Source organism: Mustela lutreola, chromosome 15 (assembly GCF_030435805.1).
Source record: "Mustela lutreola isolate mMusLut2 chromosome 15, mMusLut2.pri, whole genome shotgun sequence".
NCBI classification, from domain to species: domain Eukaryota; kingdom Metazoa; phylum Chordata; class Mammalia; order Carnivora; family Mustelidae; genus Mustela; species Mustela lutreola.
The window spans coordinates 43,694,359-43,716,867 of record NC_081304.1 but is presented as its reverse complement, the minus strand read 5'-3'; the positions used below and the strand labels follow the sequence as shown (position 1 = coordinate 43,716,867).

At 39.5% G+C, this 22,509-nt stretch overlaps 1 protein-coding gene across 1 annotated transcript in view; it reads left to right on the top strand.

Moving 5' to 3' along the window:
* The window catches only part of BLMH (bleomycin hydrolase), a 54,546-nt gene that overhangs the window by 15,085 nt on the left and 16,952 nt on the right, over positions 1-22,509 (top strand). Inside the window, exons 7-11 of the mRNA XM_059148139.1 lie at positions 16,938-17,093; positions 18,005-18,163; positions 18,283-18,350; positions 19,651-19,768; positions 22,414-22,483. Coding sequence (XP_059004122.1) covers positions 16,938-17,093; positions 18,005-18,163; positions 18,283-18,350; positions 19,651-19,768; positions 22,414-22,483 — 571 coding nt within the window. The remainder of the gene's footprint in view (positions 1-16,937; positions 17,094-18,004; positions 18,164-18,282; positions 18,351-19,650; positions 19,769-22,413; positions 22,484-22,509) is intronic.

Genomic DNA, 22,509 nt, shown 5'->3' with positions numbered 1-22,509 from the left:
AAAAAAAAATCCCTCTGAGTGTTTTGAGAAGGGATAGTAAAATAAAGAGAAAAAGTAGGGAGACTAGTTAAGAGGCTCTTCTGGTCCTATAAAGGAGAGGTTATAATGATTGGGACCAGGCTGGTGAGGGTGAGGATGGAGAGAAGGCCATACATTTTGGAATATATTTCCAAAGTGAAGCTCTCAGGACTTGCTGAGGTTGGGGGGACATCAGTTGATGGCCTGGTACCTTGGGGGGCGGGGCCTGCAGAGACAAGAGAAGGTCTGTAGGCAGTTAGGGCAGTGTGTGGAAAGGGCTAGCAATTGCAAATGAGAAAAATAATAAATAATAAGATTTTGGAGGAGGGAAAGAATAGATGTGGTTTGAAAGTAGTGCTTTCAAACTTCAGTGTGCTCACCATTTCCCTAGAGAGCTTGTTAAAATGCAGATTGATTTAGGTCTGGGTGGAGCTGGAAAGTCTGCATTTCAATTTCTTTGATTCAAATGCAGCTCTAGAACTATTCAAAATCATCATTTGACTATTAGTTATCAGCTCTCTATATGAGCACATTTAACATCACAGAGGGGCACATAGCTTTTAAGTCTACTTTTTAGTGTCTTTCCCTGCCTGAAAATATATTTAATGCCTCCAGAAAGTATTTCCTCTGCCTGCTTTTGCAGGCACAGTTGGGTGTTTTATAATTTGTTCTTAAATTAATTTATTTTAGAGAAAGGGAAAGGGGCTGAGAGGGGCAGAGGGAGAGGGAAAGAGAGTCTCAAGCAGGTATAGTCCGATGCAGGGCTAGATTCTGCGATCCTAAGATCACAATCTGAGCTGAAACTGAGAGTTGGGCACGTAACTTACTGCGCCACACAAGGCCCCTCGATTTTTATTTTTTTTTAAAAACAGATCAGTGCCTTTCTTATGTTCCCCACTAGAAGGAAGTAGAGAGCTGTCTTCTCTCCACTGCGTTAATCAGCAGGAGCCAAGGTCCCTACTCCTTCCTGCTTGTAACTAGCTTATTTACTCACCACACTGAACTTTCTTCAAAGTTCAGCTCTTTCCTGCTACCACCTTTGTGTCCTTGGGGCCTTTCTACTCTGAGATTGTAGGTCATTTTACCTTTGGGCCTGATTTCTTGGTCAGTAAGTTGGAGCAGATGATTTTTCTTTTTAAGATTTTATTTACTTGAGAGAGCTGAGTAGGAAGCCCATTGTGAGGGGCTCGATCCTAGGACCTGGAGATCCTGACCTGAGCCAAAGGCAGATGTTTAACCAACTGAGCCACTCAGGCGCCCCCAAGCACATGATTTCTTAGGGGCACTGTAGCTTTGCATTTTTATAACAGTAAAAGCAATTAATATTTCTGCAATGCTTTAGACTTTATTGTATATTCTCTCAACAACCCAATGTTGTAAATACAAATTTAAGATTCCAAGATTCACTTCTGTAGTGGTTCGAAGCACTGAAATCTTTTAGCTCTGCCAGTTTTGCTCCATTACAAGTAGTTAGGTTGTTATCTTTTTTTTTTCTTTTTAAATATTTTATTTATTTGACACAGAGAGAGAGATCATAGTGAAAGACCCGCGGATCCCCTAACCCAAGAATCCAACACTGCCACTGGATGCAAACAGCAAGAGGTTTATTATCACGCAGGTACCGGCGGGTGGTCGGCAGCTCCGGCTAACCGAGCACACCCGGCTGGGGTAGTGCAGGATTTTTATGGACAAACAAGTTTCGGGAGGGGCTGAGCTGACTGATTGATAGTTTGAACAGGCATACTTGGCGTCAGTGGAGTGGATCAGGGGACCCACGTGCGAAAGCAGACAAAGCAATCTTACAGAAGCAGAACTGGCCGGTTAGCCCACGCATACGAATGAAAGCACTATCAGGATATTGAAGGCCTGGTTACTATCAAGCCAAGGCCATTTTCCCTTTAATGAGGTCCTAACATAAAGACAATTGGGAGTCTCTCCTGGTGAAATGTTACATTCCTGCTATCAAACGTAAGGTAACTTCTTTGTTGTAAATCTCAAACCAAGGGAGACTCCTACCCTGCAGGACTGTGATTTCTGCAAGTTAACTATTTATAATGCTACACATATGGAGGGGAGCGGGTGAAGGGGGGGGTGCAAGGCGCCAGCTTTTGCTTTGTCCTCAGCCAGCCTCTTGCTCCTTAGAGTTGAGGGTTTAAGCAATTTTTCATTTCTTAGCAAAGCATTAGAAGCATTATTATACAGAAGCCAGAAACAGCCGGGTTAAACACAGATTTTCGCTATTCGTTATCCTGTTATGCTGCTTGCTGACTCCCTTATCTATCGTCAGCTAGCTACAGTTTCTCAGTTAGCATAAGCTGGTCATAAAAAGAATGTTAAAACTTATAGGCTATAGTATAATTCTGACCTGGGGTCCTTCAATAGGTAGGCAGAGAGGTAGACGGAGAGAGAGAGGGAAGCAGGCTCCCCACTGAGCAGAGAGCCTGATGCGGGGCGTGATCCCAGAACCCTGAGACAATTACCCGAGCCGAAGGCAGAGGCTCAACACACTGAGCCACCCAGGCGCCCTTAGGTTGTTATCTATGAACCGCCTTTCCATTCTAACCCTTCTCACTACTACAGCTTACCCTGTTCATGTCTGCCTGTAGCCAGCTTTAAGCTCTCACCTTTGTAAGGATTCATGACTGACTCTCAACTTTGTATCCTCCCTTCCTCCTCCCACTTGATGTCTGTCTCCCATTGAGCCAGGGGCATGGGAATTGACTTAGTCCCACATCATTTGTCTTTAAATTGAGGTCTGCATGTTCTGTGTTCCATGTTCCATGCCTCCTGCCTTCTGTGTCCTTTTTTCTTTTTCAATTCCTTATTGATTTTATTATTTACCATGGTAGACTTCAGCAAATCATTGCACATGAACAGATCTCTGTGATTGGGTACAATATTTTTAGGGACCAATCATAATGGACCTTTTTTTCACAAAATTAGACTTGAGAGGCACAACCTTTCTTTATAATTTACATTCTGCCTACTTATAGGCCGTATAATAGGTAATAATATAGGCAATAAGTATAAATGGATATAAACTGCAAATAGGACTTGGGCCTTTCTGACCCCAAGTGAAGCTTTTCTGATACCTTATAGGTTGTTCCACATATCCGCATTGTGAGGTTAGTTTAAAGTCCCAGTGATTTTATAATTATATATATATAATATATATATATATATAATTTATGTATTTATTTAACAAAGGGAGAGAGAGATCACAAGTAGGCACAGAGGCAGGTGGGAGGTGGTGGAAGCATTATATATATATATATACATCTATATATGTATATATATATATAATTTATGTATTTATTTAACAGAGGGAGAGAGAGAGAGAGAGAGATCACAAGTAGGCAGAGAGGCAGGTGGGGGGTGGTGGAAGCAGGCTCCCCGCTGAGCAGAGAGCCCGATGCAGGGCTCAATCCCAGGACCCTGGGATCATAACCTGAGCTGAAGGCAGAGGCTTTAAACCACCTGGGTGCCCCAACTCCCAGTAATTTTAATTAGCCAAGGAGATGGACCCATAGAAGCCAGGTGGCCACAGGAGGCAGGTATAGTTGTGGCCTATGGCAGCGAAGTTTCCCTTTACTCCCCAAGTTTCCCAGCAAGGGAAGGATCTCCGTGAATCCTTCTCCAACATCAGTTTTTGGCACACTACTGCCCTCTTATGTTTGGCTCATGTCACAGTTTTTTTTTTTTTTTTTTTTTTTTTTTTTTTTTTTTTTTAAATTACAGTTCTTTTATTTTTATATTTTTTTTTTTTTATTTTTTATAAACATATATTTTTTATATACATATATTTTTATCCCCAGGTCTGTGAATCACCAGGTTTACACACTTCACAGCACTCACCAAATCACATACCCTCCCCAATGTCCATAATCCCACCCCCTTCTCCCCAACCCCCTCCCCCCGGCAACCCTCAGTTTGTTTTGTGAGATTAAGAGTCACTTATGGTTTGTCTCCCTCCCAATCCCATCTTGTTTCATTTATTCTTCTACCCACTTAAGCCTCCATGTTGCATCACCACTTCCTCATATCAGGGAGATCATATGATAGTTGTCTTTCTCTGCTTGACTTATTTCGCTAAGCATGATACGCTCTAGTTCCATCCATGTTGTCGCAAATGGCAAGATTTCATTTCTTTTGATGGCTGCATAGTATTCCATTGTGTATATATACCACATCTTCTTGATCCATTCATCTGTTGATGGACATCTAGGTTCTTTCCATAGTTTGGCTATTGTGGACATTGCTGCTATAAACATTCGGGTGCATGTGTCCCTTTGGATCACTACATTTGTATCTTTAGGGTAAATACCCAATAGTGCAATTGCTGGGTCATAGGGCAGTTCTATTTTCAACATTTTGAGGAACCTCCATGCTGTTTTCCAGAGTGGCTGCACCAGCTTGCATTCCCACCAACAGTGTAGGAGGGTTCCCCTTTCTCCGCATCCTCGCCAGCATCTGTCATTTCCTGACTTGTTGATTTTAGCCATTCTGACTGGTGTGAGGTGATATCTCATTGTGGTTTTGATTTGTATTTCCCTGATGCCAAGTGATATGGAGCACTTTTTCATGTGTCTGTTGGCCATCTGGATGTCTTCTTTGCAGAAATGTCTGTTCATGTCTTCTGCCCATTTCTTGATTGGATTATTTGTTCTTTGGGTGTTGAGTTTGCTAAGTTCTTTATAGATTCTGGACACTAGTCCTTTATCTGATATGTCGTTTGCAAATATCTTCTCCCATTCTGTCAGTTGTCTTTTGATTTTGTTAACTGTTTCCTTTGCTGTGCAAAAGCTTTTGATCTTGATGAAATCCCAGTAGTTCATTTTTTCCCTTGCTTCCCTTGCCTTTTGCGTTGTTCCTAGGAAGATGTTGCTGCGGCAGAGGTCGAAGAGGTTGCTGCCCGTGTTCTCCTCAAGGATTTTGATGGATTCCTTTCGTACATTGAGGTCCTTCATCCATTTTGAGTCTATTTTTGTGTGTGGTGTAAGGAAATGGTCCAATTTCATTTTTCTGCATGTGGCTGTCCAATTTTCCCAGCACCATTTATTGAAAAGGCTGTCTTTTTTCCATTGGACATTCTTTCCTGCTTTGTCGAAGATTAGTTGACCATAGAGTTGAGGGTCTATTTCTGGGCTCTCTATTCTGTTCCATTGATCTATGTGTCTGTTTTTGTGCCAGTACCATGCTGTCTTGATGATGACAGCTTTGTAATAGAGCTTGAAGTCCGGAATTGTGATGCCACCAACGTTGGCTTTCTTTTTCAATATCCCTTTGGCTATTCGAGGTCTTTTCTGGTTCCATATAAATTTTAGAATTATTTGTTCCATTTCTTTGAAAAAGATGGATGGTACTTTGATAGGAATTGCATTAAATGTGTAGATTGCTTTAGGTAGCATAGACATTTTCACAATATTTATTCTTCCAATCCAGGAGCATGGAACATTTTTCCATTTCTTTGTGTCTTCCTCAATTTCTTTCATGAGTACTTTATAGTTTTCTGAGTATAGATTCTGTGTCTCTTTGGTTAGGTTTATTCCTAGGTATCTTATGGTTTTGGATGCAATTGTAAATGGGATTGACTCCTTAATATCTCTTTCTTCTGTCTTGCTGTTGGTGTAGAGAAATGCAACTGATTTCTGTGCATTGATTTTATATCCTGACACTTTACTGAATTCCTGTATAAGTTCTAGCAGTTTTGGAGTGGAGTCTTTTGGGTTTTCCACATATAGTATCATATCATCTGCGAAGAGTGATAATTTGACTTCTTCTTTGCCGATTTGGATGCCTTTAATTTCCTTTTGTTGTCTGATTGCTGAGGCTAGGACCTCTAGTACGATGTTGAATAGCAGTGGTGATAATGGACATCCCTGCCGTGTTCCTGACCTTAGCGGAAAAGCTTTCAGTTTTTCTCCATTGAGAATGATATTTGCGGTGGGTTTTTCATAGATGGCTTTGATGATATTGAGGTATGTGCCCTCTATCCCTACACTTTGAAGAGTTTTGATCAGGAAGGGATGTTGTACTTTGTCAAATGCTTTTTCAGCATCTATTGAGAGTATCATATGGTTCTTGTTCTTACTTTTATTGATGTGTTGTATCACATTGACTGATTTGCGGATGTTGAACCAACCTTGCAGCCCTGGAATAAATCCCACTTGGTCGTGGTGAATAATCTTTTTAATGTACTGTTGAATCCGATTGGCTAGTATTTTGTTGAGTATTTTCGCATCTGTGTTCATCAAGGATATCGGTCTATAGCTCTCTTTTTTGGTGGGATCCTTGTCTGGTTTTGGGATCAAGGTGATGCTGGCCTCATAAAATGAGTTTGGAAGTTTTCCTTCCATTTCTATTTTTTGGAACAGTTTCAGGAGAATAGGAATTAGTTCTTCTTTAAATGTTTGGTAGAATTCCCCCGGGAAGCCGTCTGGCCCTGGGCTTTTGTTTGTTTGGAGATTTTTAATGACTGTTTCAATCTCCTTACTGGTTATGGGTCTGTTCAGGCTTTCTATTTCTTCATGGTTCAGTTGTGGTAGTTTATATGTTTCTAGGAATGCATCCATTTCTTCCAGATTGTCAAATTTATTGCCGTAGAGTTGCTCATAGTATGTTCTTATAATAGTTTGTATTTCCTTGGTGTTAGTTGTGATCTCTCCTCTTTCATTCATTATTTTATTTATTTGGGTCCTTTCTCTTTTCTTTTTGATAAGTCGGGCCAGGGGTTTATCAATTTTATTAATTCTTTCAAAGAACCAGCTCCTAGTTTCGTTGATTTGTTCTATTGTTTTTTTGGTTTCTATTTCATTGATTTCTGCTCTGATCTTTATGATTTCTCTTCTCCTGCTGGGCTTAGGGTTTCTTTCTTGTTCCTTCTCCAGCTCCTTTAGGTGTAGGGTTAGGTTGTGTACCTGAGACCTTTCTTGTTTCTTGAGAAAGGCTTGTACCGCTATATATTTTCCTCTCAGGACTGCCTTTGTTGTGTCCCACAGATTTTGAACCGTTGTATTTTCATTATCATTTGTTTCCATGATTTTTTTCAATTCTTCTTTAATTTCCCGGTTGACCCATTCATTCTTTAGAAGGATACTGTTTAGTCTCCATGTATTTGGGTTCTTTCCAAACTTCCTTTTGTGGTTGAGTTCTAGCTTTAGAGCATTGTGGTCTGAAAATATGCAGGGAATGATCCCAATCTTTTGATACCGGTTGAGTCCTGATTTAGGACCGAGGATGTGATCTATTCTGGAGAATGTACCATGTGCACTAGAGAAGAATGTGTATTCTGTTGCTTTGGGATGAAATATTCTGAATATATCTGTGATGTCCATCTGGTCCAGTGTGTCATTTAAGGCCTTTATTTCCTTGCTGATCTTTTGCTTGGATGACCTGTCCATTTCAGTGAGGGGAATATTAAAGTCCCCTACTATTATTGTATTGTTGTTTATGTGTTTCTTTGATTTTGTTATTAATTGGTTTATATAGTTGGCTGCTCCCACGTTGGGGGCATAGATATTTAAAATTGTTAAATCTTCTTGTTGGACAGACCCTTTGAGTATGATATAGTGTCCTTCCTCATCTCTTATTACAGTCTTTGGCTTAAAATCTAATTGATCTGATATAAGGATTGCCACTCCTGCTTTCTTCTGATGTCCATTAGCATGGTAAATTCTTTTCCACCCCCTCACTTTAAATCTGGAGGTGTCTTCGGGCTTAAAATGTGTTTCTTGGAGGCAACATATAGATGGGTTTTGTTTTTTTATCCATTCTGATACCCTGTGTCTTTTGACAGGGGCATTTAGCCCATTCACATTCAGGGTAACTATTGAGAGATATGAATTTAGTGCCATTGTATTGCCTGTAAGGTGACTGTTACTGTATATGGTCTCTGTTCCTTTCTGATCTACCACTTGTAGGCTCTCTCTTTGCTTAGAGGACCCCTTTCAATATTTCCTGTAGAGCTGGTTTGGTATTTGCAAATTCTTTCAGTTGTTGTTTGTCCTGGAAGCTTTTAATCTCTCCTTCTATTTTCAATGATAGCCTAGCTGGATATAGTATTCTTGGCTGCATGTTTTTCTCGTTTAGTGCTCTGAAAATATCATGCCAGCTCTTTCTGGCCTGCCAGGTCTCTGTGGATAAGTCAGCTGCCAATCTAATATTTTTACCATTGTATGTTACAGACTTCTTTTCCCGGGCTGCTTTCAGGATTTTCTCTTTGTCATTGAGACTTGTAAATTTTACTATTATGTGACGGGGTGTGGGCCTATTCTTATTTATTTTGAGGGGCATTCTCTGAACCTCCTGAATTTTGATGCTTGTTCCCTTTGCCATATTGGGGAAATTCTCCCCAATAATTCTCTCCAGTATACCTTCTGCTCCCCTCTCACTTTCTTCTTCTTCTGGAATCCCAATTATTCTAATGTTGTTTCGTCTTATGGTGTCACTTATTTCTCGAATTCTCCCCTCGTGGTCCAGTAGCTGTTTGTCCCTCTTTTGATCAGCTTCTTTATTCTCTGTCATTTGGTCTTCTATATCACTAATTCTTTCTTCTGCCTCATTTATCCTAGCAGTGAGAGCCTCCATTTTTGATTGCACCTCATTAATAGCTTTTTTGATTTCAACTTGGTTAGATTTTAGTTCTTTTATTTCTCCAGAAAGGGCTTTTATATCTCTCGAGAGGGTTTCTCTAATATCTTCCATGCCTTTTTCGAGCCCGGCTAGAACCTTGAGAATTGTCATTCTGAACTCTAGATCTGACATATTACCGATGTCTGTATTGATTAGGTCCCTAGCCTTCGGTACTGCCTCTTGTTCTTTTTTTTGTGGTGAATTTTTACGTCTTGTCATTTTGTCCAGATAAGAGTAAATGAAGGGGCAAGTAAAATACTAAAAGGGTGGCAACAACCCCAGGAAAATATGCTTTAGCCAAATTAGAAGAGATCCAAAATCGTGAGTGGGGAGAAAGGGGATAAAAAGAGGTTCAAAAAGGAAGAAAGAAAAAAGAAAAAAAAAAAAAAAAAAAAAGAAAAGAATTTTTTTTTAAAAAAGAAAACACCTAAGAAAAATGTAAAAAAATATATATATATATTAGATAAACTAGTAAAAAATCGTTAAAAAAGAAAAAGGTAACAGTTAAAAAAAAAAAATTTTACCCGAAGGCGAGAAAAAAAAAAAAAAAAAAATGAAAAAGAAAAAATTAAATTAACTGCAAGACTAAAAAAAATCACAGGAAAAAAGCCATGAGTTCCGTGCTTGGCTTTCTCCTCCTCTGGAATTCTGCTGCTCTCCTTGGTATTGAAACCGCACTCCTTGGTAGGTGAGCTTGGTCTCGGCTGGATTTCTTGTTGATCTTCTGGGGGAGGGGCCTGTTGTAGTGATTTTCAAGTGTCTTTGCCCCAGGCGGAATTACACCGCCCTTACCCGGGGCCGGGGTGAGTAATCCGCTCGGGTTTGCTTTCAGGAGCTTTTGTTCCCTGAGCGCTTTCCGTAGAGTTCCAGAGGACGGGAATACAAATGGCGGCCTCCTGGTCTCCGGCCCGGAGGAGCCGAGAGCCCAGGGCCCCACTCCTCAGTGCGCCCTCAGAGAACAGCGCCCAGTTACTCCCGTCTGCCTGACCTCCGGCCGCGCTCCGAGCTCACCGAGCCTGCGACCGGTTCAAGGTAACACGGAGCTGCGAGCTTACTGTCGGCTCTGTCTCTGTAGCCGGCTTTCCCGTTCCAATACCCGCAAGCTCTGCGACACTCAGACACCCCCGATCCTTCTGTGACCCTGCGGGACCTGAGGCCACGCTGACCCCGCGTGGGCTTCGCTCCGGTTTAGCCTCTGGAGCGATGTCCCTCCGCGGAGCAGACTTTTAAAAGTCCTGATTTTGTGCGCGGTTGCTCCGCCGCTTGCCGGGAGCCGGCCCCTCCCCCCGGGGTCTATCTTCCCGTCGCTTTGGATTCACTTCTCCGCCGGTCCTACCTTTCAGAAAGTGGTTGTTTTTCTGTTTCCAGAATTGCTGTTCTTCTTCTCTTCGATCTGCCGATGGATTTTCAGGTGTTTGCAATCTTTAGATAAGCTATCTAGCTGATCTCCGGCTAGCTGAAGCAGTCTCAGCTTGCTACTTCTCCGCCATCTTGACTCCTCCCCCCTCATGTCACAGTTTTAAGACCACATTCTCTACCAATCTGTACTTAAGGAAATAATTGCAAACATTGGATTCTCCTGGGGTTTTGTTGTCGTTTTCATTGTTTTTTAATCTGTAGTGAGAATCATAAGGATTACCTCATTAATTGGCTGAGAAGTGAGAGAAAAACAGAATCAGTTCCCTGGTAGCACTGACACATAGATCTCTCTGCCTTCAGCTTTCTAGCATTTTGGAAAGCCTGTATTCCCTGAATCCATTCCCTTGGCTCTCTCTTAATACCTTTTTTTATGGGGTTGGTTCTGACACTAAGTTTAATCCAAAATCACAATTACAAGTCATCTCATCCAGTAAATATTTCTTAACACATTTACCTAGTAGTGTCTAGCCAGGCATTGGGGATTTAGCAGTGAACAGAACAGACAGGAATTCCTGCCGTCATATAGTTTACTTTTCTAATAGAGAGAGATGAATAAAATATATAAAAAATATCATGTGCCAGAAGGTTAGTGCTATGGAGAAAAATAAAGAAGGGAAAAACAGAAGTTCTGGGATGGACACTGGGTAATTTCAGTTGAAGTCAAAAATATATTTCCCTAAATAGACTAATTGTGGTTTTCAATATGTACCTATATTCTGAGGAATATGGTTATAGTCTTACTTTATTCAGTTGTGTGCAGTGACTTGTGTTCAATGCCTGGTATTTTTCTTTTGTCCTGAATGCCAGGTGCATCCTGTGAGAAGCAGGTGACACTCCCAGGTTAACCACCAGAGAGCAGACCTGGCTGTCTAAAGCTCTCTTGTCAGTTTTGTACCTTTGAGAACAGAGAATGTTATTTTAGAACAGCCAGGCCTCTTATCAAGAAGATAGAGTATCAGGGCCTCTGGAGATTATACTTTGGAAAAAAATTTTTTTATGTTAGAGCTTATTTAACTATTGTTAGTTGGGTTGGAACCAAATATTTTTTCCAGAGGGTTACACACTGACCTAAATGTGAATGACTTTGGTTTATTTATAATTATGGTAAACAAACAATATAAAACAAAGCAACATGTCTCAAATTATAGTTTTACTAAAATTCAAGAGAAAGATGGTACTCTTATCCTCATTCATGCCTTATAGGCATCTTTAGTAAGAATTCAGACTTACAAAACATATGCATTAGGGCATAAGCATTTATCTTGCAAATGGATTCACCATAGAATCTATTTAGATGGTAAAAATGAATTTCCACTAAGGCATTTTTAGGGAGAAGGGAGAAATGATTTAACATTATTTCTTTAGATAGAGCCAAATGGACAGTAAGTACTATGTAAATTATAGTATAAAACACTTATATTTATATTTAAAATGTGTTTAAAGTAAACAGAAATTGACCTAGTTGTCTTCATCTTCATTAGGCCTGGCCCTAGCCATACACATGTGACAAATACTAGTTGGTAGTACACATCATTTAACAATGTGATGACTACCAGAGGGGAGGGGGGTGGGTGAAATAAGTGATGGGGGATTAAGGAGTGCACTTGTCATTATGACCACAGGATAATGTATGGAAGTGTTGAATCACTATATTGTACACCTGAGACTAATAGAACACTGTATGTTAACTGGAATTAAAATAAAAACTTTTAAAAATGCTCATCATTTAGGTTTATGAAACCTTCCTTGTCTAAGCGTGTTCTAAATGTACACTTTCACTGTTACTGTCTTGAGCATGGTTACCAGGGATGGTGTCATCCTCATGATGACAGATTCCTAAGGTTGCCATTTGTGACCTTGGTGCTGAGCAAATACGAAGGATTCTGTAGTCCATGCGAATCACAAACAGTTCATTAATCCATGGTTAGAGTAGCTCAGTGACAGTTGCTAATAAGATGCGCTGCCCCTTTGGTCTTAGAAACCAACCTGAGAATGATAGAGCATTAAGAGAAGGGTGGTTTAAGCACCAGCTGTTCAGGCTCTTATAGTAAATATCAGTAAAGAACATTCTCTCTTGGAAAACAGAACATAACAAAATGAAAGGCAAGCATAACCTCTTCTGTTGGTTAATCTGCTTCTGTTAAGATAGCAGAATCATGCTTTGTCTTCTATTATAAGCCATCAATTAAGCTCTTTATCCTTAATTATTGGCCTCATGTTGTAGGCAGGCATGTAACTCTGTTAATTTCTGTTATTTTAATTGCTGTCACATTCTAGCTTTGGTCAGTACATAGGTTTCAGTCTATCCCAAGGCTTTTGGAGGCCAGGAATGCAGTGGGGATGATGAAAAGAAGTAAATACGTAGCAATGTCAGTTTTTGATGATGAAATACAAATGCAGACTGAGAGATCTCATGTGTGTGTGTTCCTGATGAGTGACGAAGTCAGACGGGGCTGGGGTTCTCTAATAAATTTCCCTCCAGATCAATCTGGAGAAAGTCCTGGCTTCTGAAATCAACCACTCAAGTAAGCTCAGAAGTACTCAAAACTAAGCTTGTTAAGAGGTCTTTTGGGGTGAAAGTAATAGATGGGGATAGGAGAGACACAGATTATCTGGTGATTCTCTAAAACAAAGGCACGAGCAGAGATTTCTGAAGGGAAAGGAGCGTAAAGTGGAGGAAGAATGTGGGTTCTGTCAGTTTAAGGACAATAGAGTTCTCCAGAGTAGGTGGTCCAAGGAGAGGAAGGGGAAGAGTGGTGTTTCTTATAGGCTGTAGCTTTGTTTTGTCCTCTGAGCATTTCCTTTTGCCTGCTTTTAGGGTACCTTTGGGATTTGGCACAGGTCATTCTCTGAGATATGTCATCTTCCTTGGTTGAGACCACAGGATGGAAAGAGCCCATAGAATTAGTAGGACGGGGGCGCCTGGGTGGCTCAGTGGGTTAAAGCCTCTGCCTTCAGCTCAGGCCATGATCCCAGAGTCCTGGGATCGAGCCCCATATCAGGCTCTTTGCTTGGCGGGGAGCCTGCTTCCCTTCCTCTCTCTGCTTGCCTCTCTGCCTACTTATAATCTCTGTCTGTCAAATAAATAAGTAAAATCTTAAAAAAAAAAAGAATTAGTAGGATGTTATTTTATTTTTTTATTTTTTAAGATTTTATTTATTTATTTGACAGAGATCACAAGTAGGCAGAAAGGCAGGCGCGGGGGTGGGGGGAACCATGCTCTCCACTGAGCAGAGAGCCGGATGCGGGGCTCTATCCAAGGACTCTGGGATCCTGACCTGAGCCAAAGGCAGAGGCTTTAACCCACTGAGCCATCCAGGTACCCTGAGTAGGACATAATTTTAAAAATAAAATAGCTCCACTGCTTCCAAGAATGACTGCAACATAGGTAGGTTTGGCCCCCCTAATCTTATCCAGGTTTAGTATACCTTAAAATGTAGAAGGACCAAGTTTGGAGATTACTTCATCCTAATAGAGAATTCTCCAAATTCTAGTCTATGAAATGAGAAAATAACAAGAGGAGCCATTGTTCATCCCTTAACTGGAGGAGAGAGAGAACAGTCCTTAATGATAAGTAGAATTGATAGGTGATGAATTACTTGTATAATCAGCTTGTGGCAGGTGTGAATCCATGGTCTGTCAGAAATGGACTGGAGCTGGTGTGTTTGGCTTCACCACCAAACTCTACATGTTGGGAGTATAGGAAAACATTGCCTGTACCTGTGAGTAAAGCCTTAATGATCAGAATGTTTTTAAAGAGAGCAGAAGTCCAGTTCAAAGCCTCTAAATTCAAATTTCACACCAATCACTGGAGAACTTTTGATTTAAGAACTTTTGATTTAATATGGTTCTTTTAGGGCTTGTTGGGCTACATCTAAGACCTAGTTACTGTCCCTACTGATTAAATCTAGTTGCAGGGGGAGACCTTAGAGAAACATAAATGGCTCTAAGCATTCCGTTAAATTTTTATGCCAGAAGTGTTCAGAGAACGGAACAGTTCGTGGTGAAAACTTTCTGGGGGAGGGGTATCCTGCCCTGAGCTGTAAAATGGGAGTAGGATTGGGATCCACAAACAGAGGAGACGACAAAATTATGAAAGTGATAGTGAGCTGAATGCCTTCAGTGGACAGTAAAGAGAGACACAGACTAGCCTGAATGGAGTGTGGGATCTATGATGGGAAGTTAAGATTTGGTGAAGTTATAGGGAGCCTTTAAAAACTGGGAAAGAGGGGTGCCTAGGAGGCTCAGTGGGTTAAAAACTGGGAAAGGCACATTAAAACCACAGTGAGATATAATTACATACCAAAATGACTAAAATTAAAAATAGAATGTCAGGTATTAGGAGGAATGCAGTACAACTGAAACTCTCTTACCCTTTTTTCCTCTCACATTGGCGAGTATGTAAATTTCTTTAACCCCTTTAAAAACTGTTTGGATAAAAATGGCCATAGCAGTTTTATTCATAATAACCCCAAACTGCAGACGACTCCTGCATCTCATCTCAGGAGAGTAGATAAACTAATCTGTTGACACAGTGAAATACTAACACAGCAAAAGAGAATATGCTGTATGAGTCCATTTATATGAAGTTAAAGAAAGGCAAAATTAATCAATGCTTATATATAAGGCAAAATAGTAGTTACCTTGGGGGAGGTGTCAGTTATTGCTTGGTAGTTACATGGGTATGTATGTATGCAAAAAGTTGAATAGAGCTGTGTATTTCAGATTAATACACTTTACATACTCAATATACGTTATGTCTTAGTAAAAAAGTGAGAATAATCAGATTCTGGAGTTTTAAATTTGTTGTGGGGGGTATTAGGGAAGCGTTACGGAATCTTAACTGGGGAGGTGACTTGAAGAAACTGGTACTTCTAAAATGAGTCATCCTCTTATAATGTGGAGAATGGAACAGTGTTCAGATCAGCTGTCATATCTAGATCGATACAGCGCTACGTGCTATAGGACAGACAAAATAGCGGAGACCTGGTCCTTAGCCTTCAGAAGTTTAAGGTCTTTTGGAGGAGATAAGTTACATGAAACCCAGAAAGTTAACAGTGATAAATGCTTGATTCATGGTAGTATGGAAACGGCACTGAAATCAGATCTGAGTTCAAATCATAATTCTGTCATGTATTAATTTTTTTACTTCAGTCAAGTTATTTATTTCCCTGAATGTTGGTTTCCTTCTCTGTAAAATAAGAATAACATCTCCTTCTGCTGAGAAGATTCAGAGATGTGGCATTCAAAGATTATAATACAACACAGTAATATTCAGTAAATGTTCCCTTTTCTTAAACCCTTTACCCATAGAGTGATACTTTTTTTTAAACAACCTATGACCTTAGTTCAGATCATGGCTCGGCACTTACTGGCTACGTGACCTTAAGTAGTTTACTGAATTTCTTTGTCTCAATCTCTGGCAGGGAGGGGAATAGGGAGGGAAATTATACCTAGAGTGAGTGTTATGAGGAATTAAGAAAACCTAACAGATAGGTAGTATCTAGCATGAAAGAGGCACACTAAGTAAATATAAGATCATTTCTCTTGAATGTAATGGACTATACAAATGTGTAATACAAATAATGCAGGTAATTAGTGATGAAATTGGATCTCTGCAGGCTAGAGACAGAAGAGGTTCATCATGTTGTAATTTGAAAAGACATAGCAAATTTAAGCCATCAAAAGAAATGAAATCTTGTCATTTGGGACGACGTGGAGGAACTAGAGGGTATTATGCTGAGCAAAATAAGTCAGTCAGAGAAAGACAGTTATCATGATCTCCCTGTTACGAGGAATTTGAGAGGCAACGTGGGGAATTTGGGAGGTAGGGAGGGAAAAAATGAAACAAGATGGGATTGGGAGGGAGACAAACCATAAGAGACTCTTAATCTCACAAAACAAACTGAGGGTTTCGGGGTTGAGGGGGAGGTAGGGAGAGGGTGGTTGGATTATAGGGAGGGTATGTGCTACGGTGAGTGCTGTGAAGTGTTTAAACCTGGCGATTCACAGACCTGTACCCCTGGGGCTAATAATACATTATATGTTAATTAAAAATTAAAAAATAAAAGACATAGCAAATTTAATATAGCAGAGGGAGCTTTTTCATGCTGTGACCTTAAAGAAGGTATTTCTCTATGCTTCTATTTTTGTCTTTTTATAAGATGAAAATAATACAGAATATACCCTTGGATTATAATGATGCTAACTTGAAGGTGTGACATCATTAGAAACTGCCACAACCCAAAAATGATGCCTTCCACTAGAAATTATTCTTGTTCTAAAAATACTTCTAATAGGCATTGTTACCCAAGCTCCACCTGAAAAGTTACTGTCTTTTCTATGAGTGGAGATCCCTGTCACAATCAAAGGAAAACCTAGATGTCTAAAGGGACGGTAATCCATTTATAATATGTCCCTTTGTTTGTCACTTGAAATATAATCAGCAGAGCAGCAACCCCGGTCTTGTTGAGTATCAGTGGTGAGTGGTTTCTTGGCTAAAGAAGTTTAATTTGCAAGGCAAATACTAAGCACTAAATATTAACATTTCAGAATTGTATTGTTCAGAGTGTTTATGAACTCACAAGTCAGCTGATCAAATCCTGGACATCACATATTGCATGGAACACTGGGTGTGGTGTGTAAACAATGAACTTTGGAACACTGAAAAGAAATAAAATAATATAAAATGAAAAAAAAATCCTGGACATCAACCTTCAAATTTTTGGAGCAATATTAGATGTCCTATGAAACCTCTGGCCTGAATTAGCAGCTGATTTCTAGTGTTTCCCAAGCTTGAGGAAAACAAAGAGGTAAAAAACAACACTTTTCCCTAGCCATTGCTCATTTGCCCTCCTTCTTTCTTCCAGATATTCCGAGTAGTATGCATTTGTTTGGGTAATCCACCAGAGACATTCACCTGGGAGTATCGAGACAAGGATAAAAATTATCAGAAGATTGGCCCCATAACACCATTGGAGTTTTACAGGGAACATGTCAAGCCACTCTTCAATATGGAAAATAAGGTTGGAGACTGGCACTGGGAGCCACTGGCTCTTTACTTTCAAATATGTGTTGACTACAGGGAAGGCTCTAAGAGTTAACATGATGAGTTAACATTCTTGAGTTAACATGGATGGTCATCAACCTGGACAGTAAACAAACTTTTTTCTCCTTTCCTCGGAGATATTTTATGTACCTAATGATGGAGTTGGTCTTCTGAGGATCTCTCACCTTTCCCCAGTGCTACTCTTCAGAGACTTCTAACCAGCAGTCAGTTTAATTCCCACACACTCCCCTGATTGGGGCCCAGAATTGATCTCAGGTGCAAAACAATAAAAGGAGATTAGGTGTTTTTCACTGTGAGTTCAGAGCATCTCTGTACCGTGGGCCTCACTGGAAACTTTCACATGGAAAGGAGCACTCTCCCCTCCTAGTTTTTCCTACTCTCTTTAGGTCTTCTCCACTAATCTAGCAAGATGACCGGAGCCTCTTACTTCCTTGGCATTTTGACCCTCTTAGAAGCAAGTGGCTTTGTTTTAGGAATGAAGTCTCAGTGTGGCTGCTGTCTTGCCAGGAGTTGAGCCTGTCTTGTAACTTGAGAACAGAAGTCTTATAGTGATGGGATATCCATCTTGACTTACTCAGTGCATACAGTTCGTGAGAATTGGTTTTGGGGCAGTTCTTGCCAGTAGGAAAAACCAGTAGATGCAGCTCCCAAAGGGTGTTCCTTGCACTAACTAGATATGCAAGAATCTCTCTTCACATGACTTTGCCACCTTTTGTTTCTTTGTTATTTAGCAAGGTACTTGTAATGTTTTTTTTCTTGCAGACAAAGGTGATAAATTTGATGCCATATATGAATTTAGAGGAGAGGTGAACCTTGTTTGACCTTCCTGGTTTTATGTTCTAATCAACATGTTACTAATCTCAATAGATATGTTTAGTGAATGACCCTCGGCCCCAGCACAAGTACAACAGAGTTTACACAGTGGACTACTTAAGCAATATGGTTGGCGGGAGAAAAACTCTATATAACAACCAGCCCATTGACTTTTTGAAAAAGATGGTTGCTGCCTCCATCAAAGATGGAGAGGTTGGTATTGTTTCTGTGTCTTCCCCATTGGGGTTAAAAACCTCTTCTTCACTTGTTTGGTGTAATAGGAAGACGAGATTTATATTGACTTTTTTTCTTCTTCCTTCCTCTATTTCTAGGCTGTGTGGTTTGGCTGTGATGTTGGAAAACACTTCAGTGGCAAGCTAGGCCTCAGTGACATGAATGTGTGAGTACAAGAAATGTAAAATAGAAAATATCTGTGGGCTATTGTTGGAGTGCACTCCTGGTTTGAAATGACTCAGTTGAGGTTTGCCTGAAGATTAAGGATGGCCTGAGGGTGGGTCTCTCTCTTTCCATCTTGTAGAGTTTGAGGGCTCATTGTGTAAACTCTGTATAACATATATGTTCTAACCTGGGAGATCAAGATCATACTTCATATTTAAGTTGAAATTGTTGCGTGTTCCTAAAAAGCCATCCTATATGAGAAAAGCACTTTTAAAAAGGAATTGATTAAAAAAAAAAAAAAAAGAATTGATTATTGTGTAAATCTGCTCAGTACATTTGAGATATACTGAAAGGTTTTCCACACTTCTTGTTTACTTCTTTTTTACTCTGTTTCATCTTTCTTAACTACTACCCTTACTTTGATGCCTTATGTATTTTGTCTTTATGACTACTAGGAGTAATTTGCATGCATGCTTTAAAGCATGTCTCCTGATTGTTTATGGCAGTGAGGTTCATTTGCTAACCAAATAATACAAAATTCCTTGACTATTAAAATAACCCCCTTTACAGTTTCTTATTATTAGCTATAAGAAGTTGAATAAGTAAGTAGTTAAGAACAGAGAAATCTTCTAAAACAGAGAATTCATGATATTTTTTTAACTTTGACAATATTCTCCAATATTTCTGACATTATTTATTTAAATATCACCGTCAGTAGTGGTCTAAATGAGTTCAGAAACTGGGTGGTTCTGAACTGGGTGGTTCAGTTCGAAAGAGACTTTTTTTTCCTTGAGAGAGAGGGATAGGGAGGGGCAGAGGGAGATTGAGAATCTTACACAGGCTCCACACTGAGTGCCAGCCTGATGCAGGGCTCCATCTCATGGGGCTCCCTCTCATAATCCTGAGATCATGACCTGAGCCAAAATCAAGAGTCGATGCTTAACCAGCTGAAGCACCTAGGTGCCCCAAAAGAGACCATTTTTTAAAGAGATTACTTCAAAATATTTTTTTTAAGGTTTTCTTGCCAAAATGACCAATACAAACTCATTTTGTCCGCCTTTGAGATGGGGAATTTGTTTAATACTTCATATTTTCCTCAGTACTCTTGTAGCACATAGAGAATGGAATCCCAACAAGAGACCAAATTCTGCATGTGTACCATATTCTCGGAAGAGCTACAGCCCATATTTATTTGGAACTATGGATCTCCTTACGTTTCTTTTATGTCCCTTTTACAACCAGAAGCCAGTTTCCCCCCTTGATTGTACTGTCTTTATTCTGTACTACCATTCTTTTTACAGCTATGATCATGAGTTAGTGTTCGGTGTCTCCTTGAAGAACATGAATAAAGCTGAGAGGTTGACTTTTGGTGAGTCACTTATGACCCATGCCATGACCTTCACTGCTGTCTCAGAGAAGGTATGACCCTCAGCCTGCTTACTGCACTGTTTGCACAGGTAGACCTATGTTCTCCTGTAGACTGTTATCTAAAAGAGCTTCATTTGTGTGATTTCTGTTAAAAGTTAGCTTCCAAGCAAGACATTGGCACTCATATCACTTGGGGTTTGGCTGCATGCTCAGAGATAATAAAAATGGGAACTTTGGGTGAGGAACAGAATTTGGGTCAAAAGGGAGTAAGGAAGTAACAGCTTTTCTGTGACTTTGGAAGTTCTTGATGTGAAGAGAGGTCAGCGAGAGAACGTGGGGGAGAAGATAACTTCTATGTGTAAGGAATCAGAATATGCCCTGAAAGCGTTCATATCTTGATATCTTATGTTTTCAGGTTTACCTTTTTTTCATTTGTCATTCAGATTCTTCTGCAGTAAAATGTCAGTAACAATAATCAGTGGACTCCTTGCCTGTGGCTGGATTTATACAGACCTATTCAGGAAATTGGATGTCAGGTGTTTAGAATTTCCTATGAAATACTCTGAGTAGTAGCATCACTATTTCTAGAACCTGGTGTTGGAAACAATAACTAAAATTTTACCTTTCACAAATAGGCTTCCCTGTTTCTAGGCTGTAGAGTATATATTTCACTCCTGTGCTCAGGGATCATAAGAAGAAAAGACTTAGAACTACTTTAGTTCTTTACCACCACACAAAAAAATGTTCTTTTTCTAGCCTAATTGCTAGAAAGAAAGTTATAGAATAACAATCTTGCCATTAGAAGCTAAGTGTTAGAAGGAACTTTTCATAAAATACTATTAAAAAAAAAACCCCAATATTAAAGTAAACAAAATACTAAAATACTTAGAGTAAAATACTAAGTGGTTTAAATTTTATATTTTTATATTTATTTATATTGTATGTTTGGACCTGCTGTATTGGATTTGTAACAAAAACTCCTTAAATTAAAGTTAAACTTTTAAGTTATTTAGTAAATTATTAAAAAATAAATAAATAAATGAAAACCTGTAATTTCCAGGAGAGGTTCAGTTTTGTTTTAATCCTTTTCCATCTCTGTTATATTCCTAATTTTCAGAAACAAAACTCATATACACTGTGTCATTTTTTCTGGAACTTCTGTTCTTTGGTATGGCTTATTAACATGCCTTTTTTTCCTCAGGGAAATGGAGCTACGTTATATGCTACTAGTGTAAAGCAGAATTTATATGATCATAACTGGAATTCTGTATTGAAATCTCTCTCTTCCCTCAGTTTGGGTTTTGGACCACCCTACTAATTTGCACTGCATTTGAATGATTATGCAAAGATAAATGCTAGTAGCTCTATTCTGGGATATCCTTTCTTAGTTGCTGATTTCTTGGAATCCCTATGATTAAGGTCCAGGTATTATTTCTTATTTGTAGATGACACAGAGAAGAGCTGTCTAGGTCATGCAGGAATTCATTGGCCAAGGAGAGGAAACATTTGCAGACTCATTATAGAAAATGATCTTAGGCTGCATAGATTCTAACGGTGATATTTACAAGGAAAGTAAAAATATACTATGATGGGGGGAGCAGAAACCCAAAACAGACATCTGATAGGCTAGCTCCAAAATGTATAGTTTAGTTATGGGGTTTTGAAGGTACCTGGGGCCAAGATTAAGAGGTAGTACAGATAAGGGTGTTTGAAACTTGTTGACTTGATTGTTGGCTTTTTCTGAGACTGAAAATTACTGAGATCAAAGAAAACTGCCAAGGGAAGAGTCAGATCCCATGTAGGTGAGACTCATGCACTTATATGCAAGTGGGAGTTGACAGATGAAATCATTAGGAGCCAGCAGTCTTCTCAAAGATTTGAGTTGTTTTGACATCAGTGAATGCCCTGGGTAAACGTAAAAGAAAAAAGTCTTCCCAGATGGAGCCTTCCTCTTGTTCTGCTCTGTTCCCATAGTAAAGGTTATAAATGAAGGTTATCATTAAGTGTCATTGTCCCTTTAAAGAGATTATAATTGAGTATATTTTTATTAATGAAGATAAAGGAGGGAGAACAAGAGCTGTCTGGATTTTGTTATAGGAAAATACTCTTTTTACTTTGGCTTTGCCATTCCGTCTCTTTTTATTAAATTCAGTATTTGTGTTAACGAATCAGTAAAAGCACACATTGAAGCATATCATTACTTGGTTCCACTAAATAGAAAATTAGGCAGTATGATGAGAATGTGTTTGTTTTCTTTTTAAAACTCTGACCGGGTCCTAGAGTCATTTCTAAAGTGAATACAGTGGGAAGCCTTTACAGAGAATGCTGACTGATAAAAGCAAGGGTCCCTGGCTTCAGATGGTATTCACCACTCTTAGTAACTTAATATTTCATATTGTCAGCCAAGTAGCAATTTAGTATGCTTATTTTTGGTTTAGAATATAATGTAAAGGAGAGAACAGTATTTGTCATTTTGTTAGGTATATTGTACTTTTATTCCCAAGAAAGTTAAACCTCACTTCTACTAGAGTATCCCTTTGGTTATAGTAGAGTATATGTATGTTCCTGATCATGTACATCATGGCTCTTTAGAGAAGGCTGTTTTTTCTGAGTAGCTGCAGAAGAGCTAAAATTCCATGACACGTTGGCAGGAGGGATCTGTTTCAGACTATACACTGTTATCTATTCTTTTGCAGGATGATCAGGATGGCACATTTGTGAAATGGAGAGTGGAGAATTCATGGGGTGAAGATCATGGCCACAAAGGTGAGCTTAGTCTGGTAATGCTAACT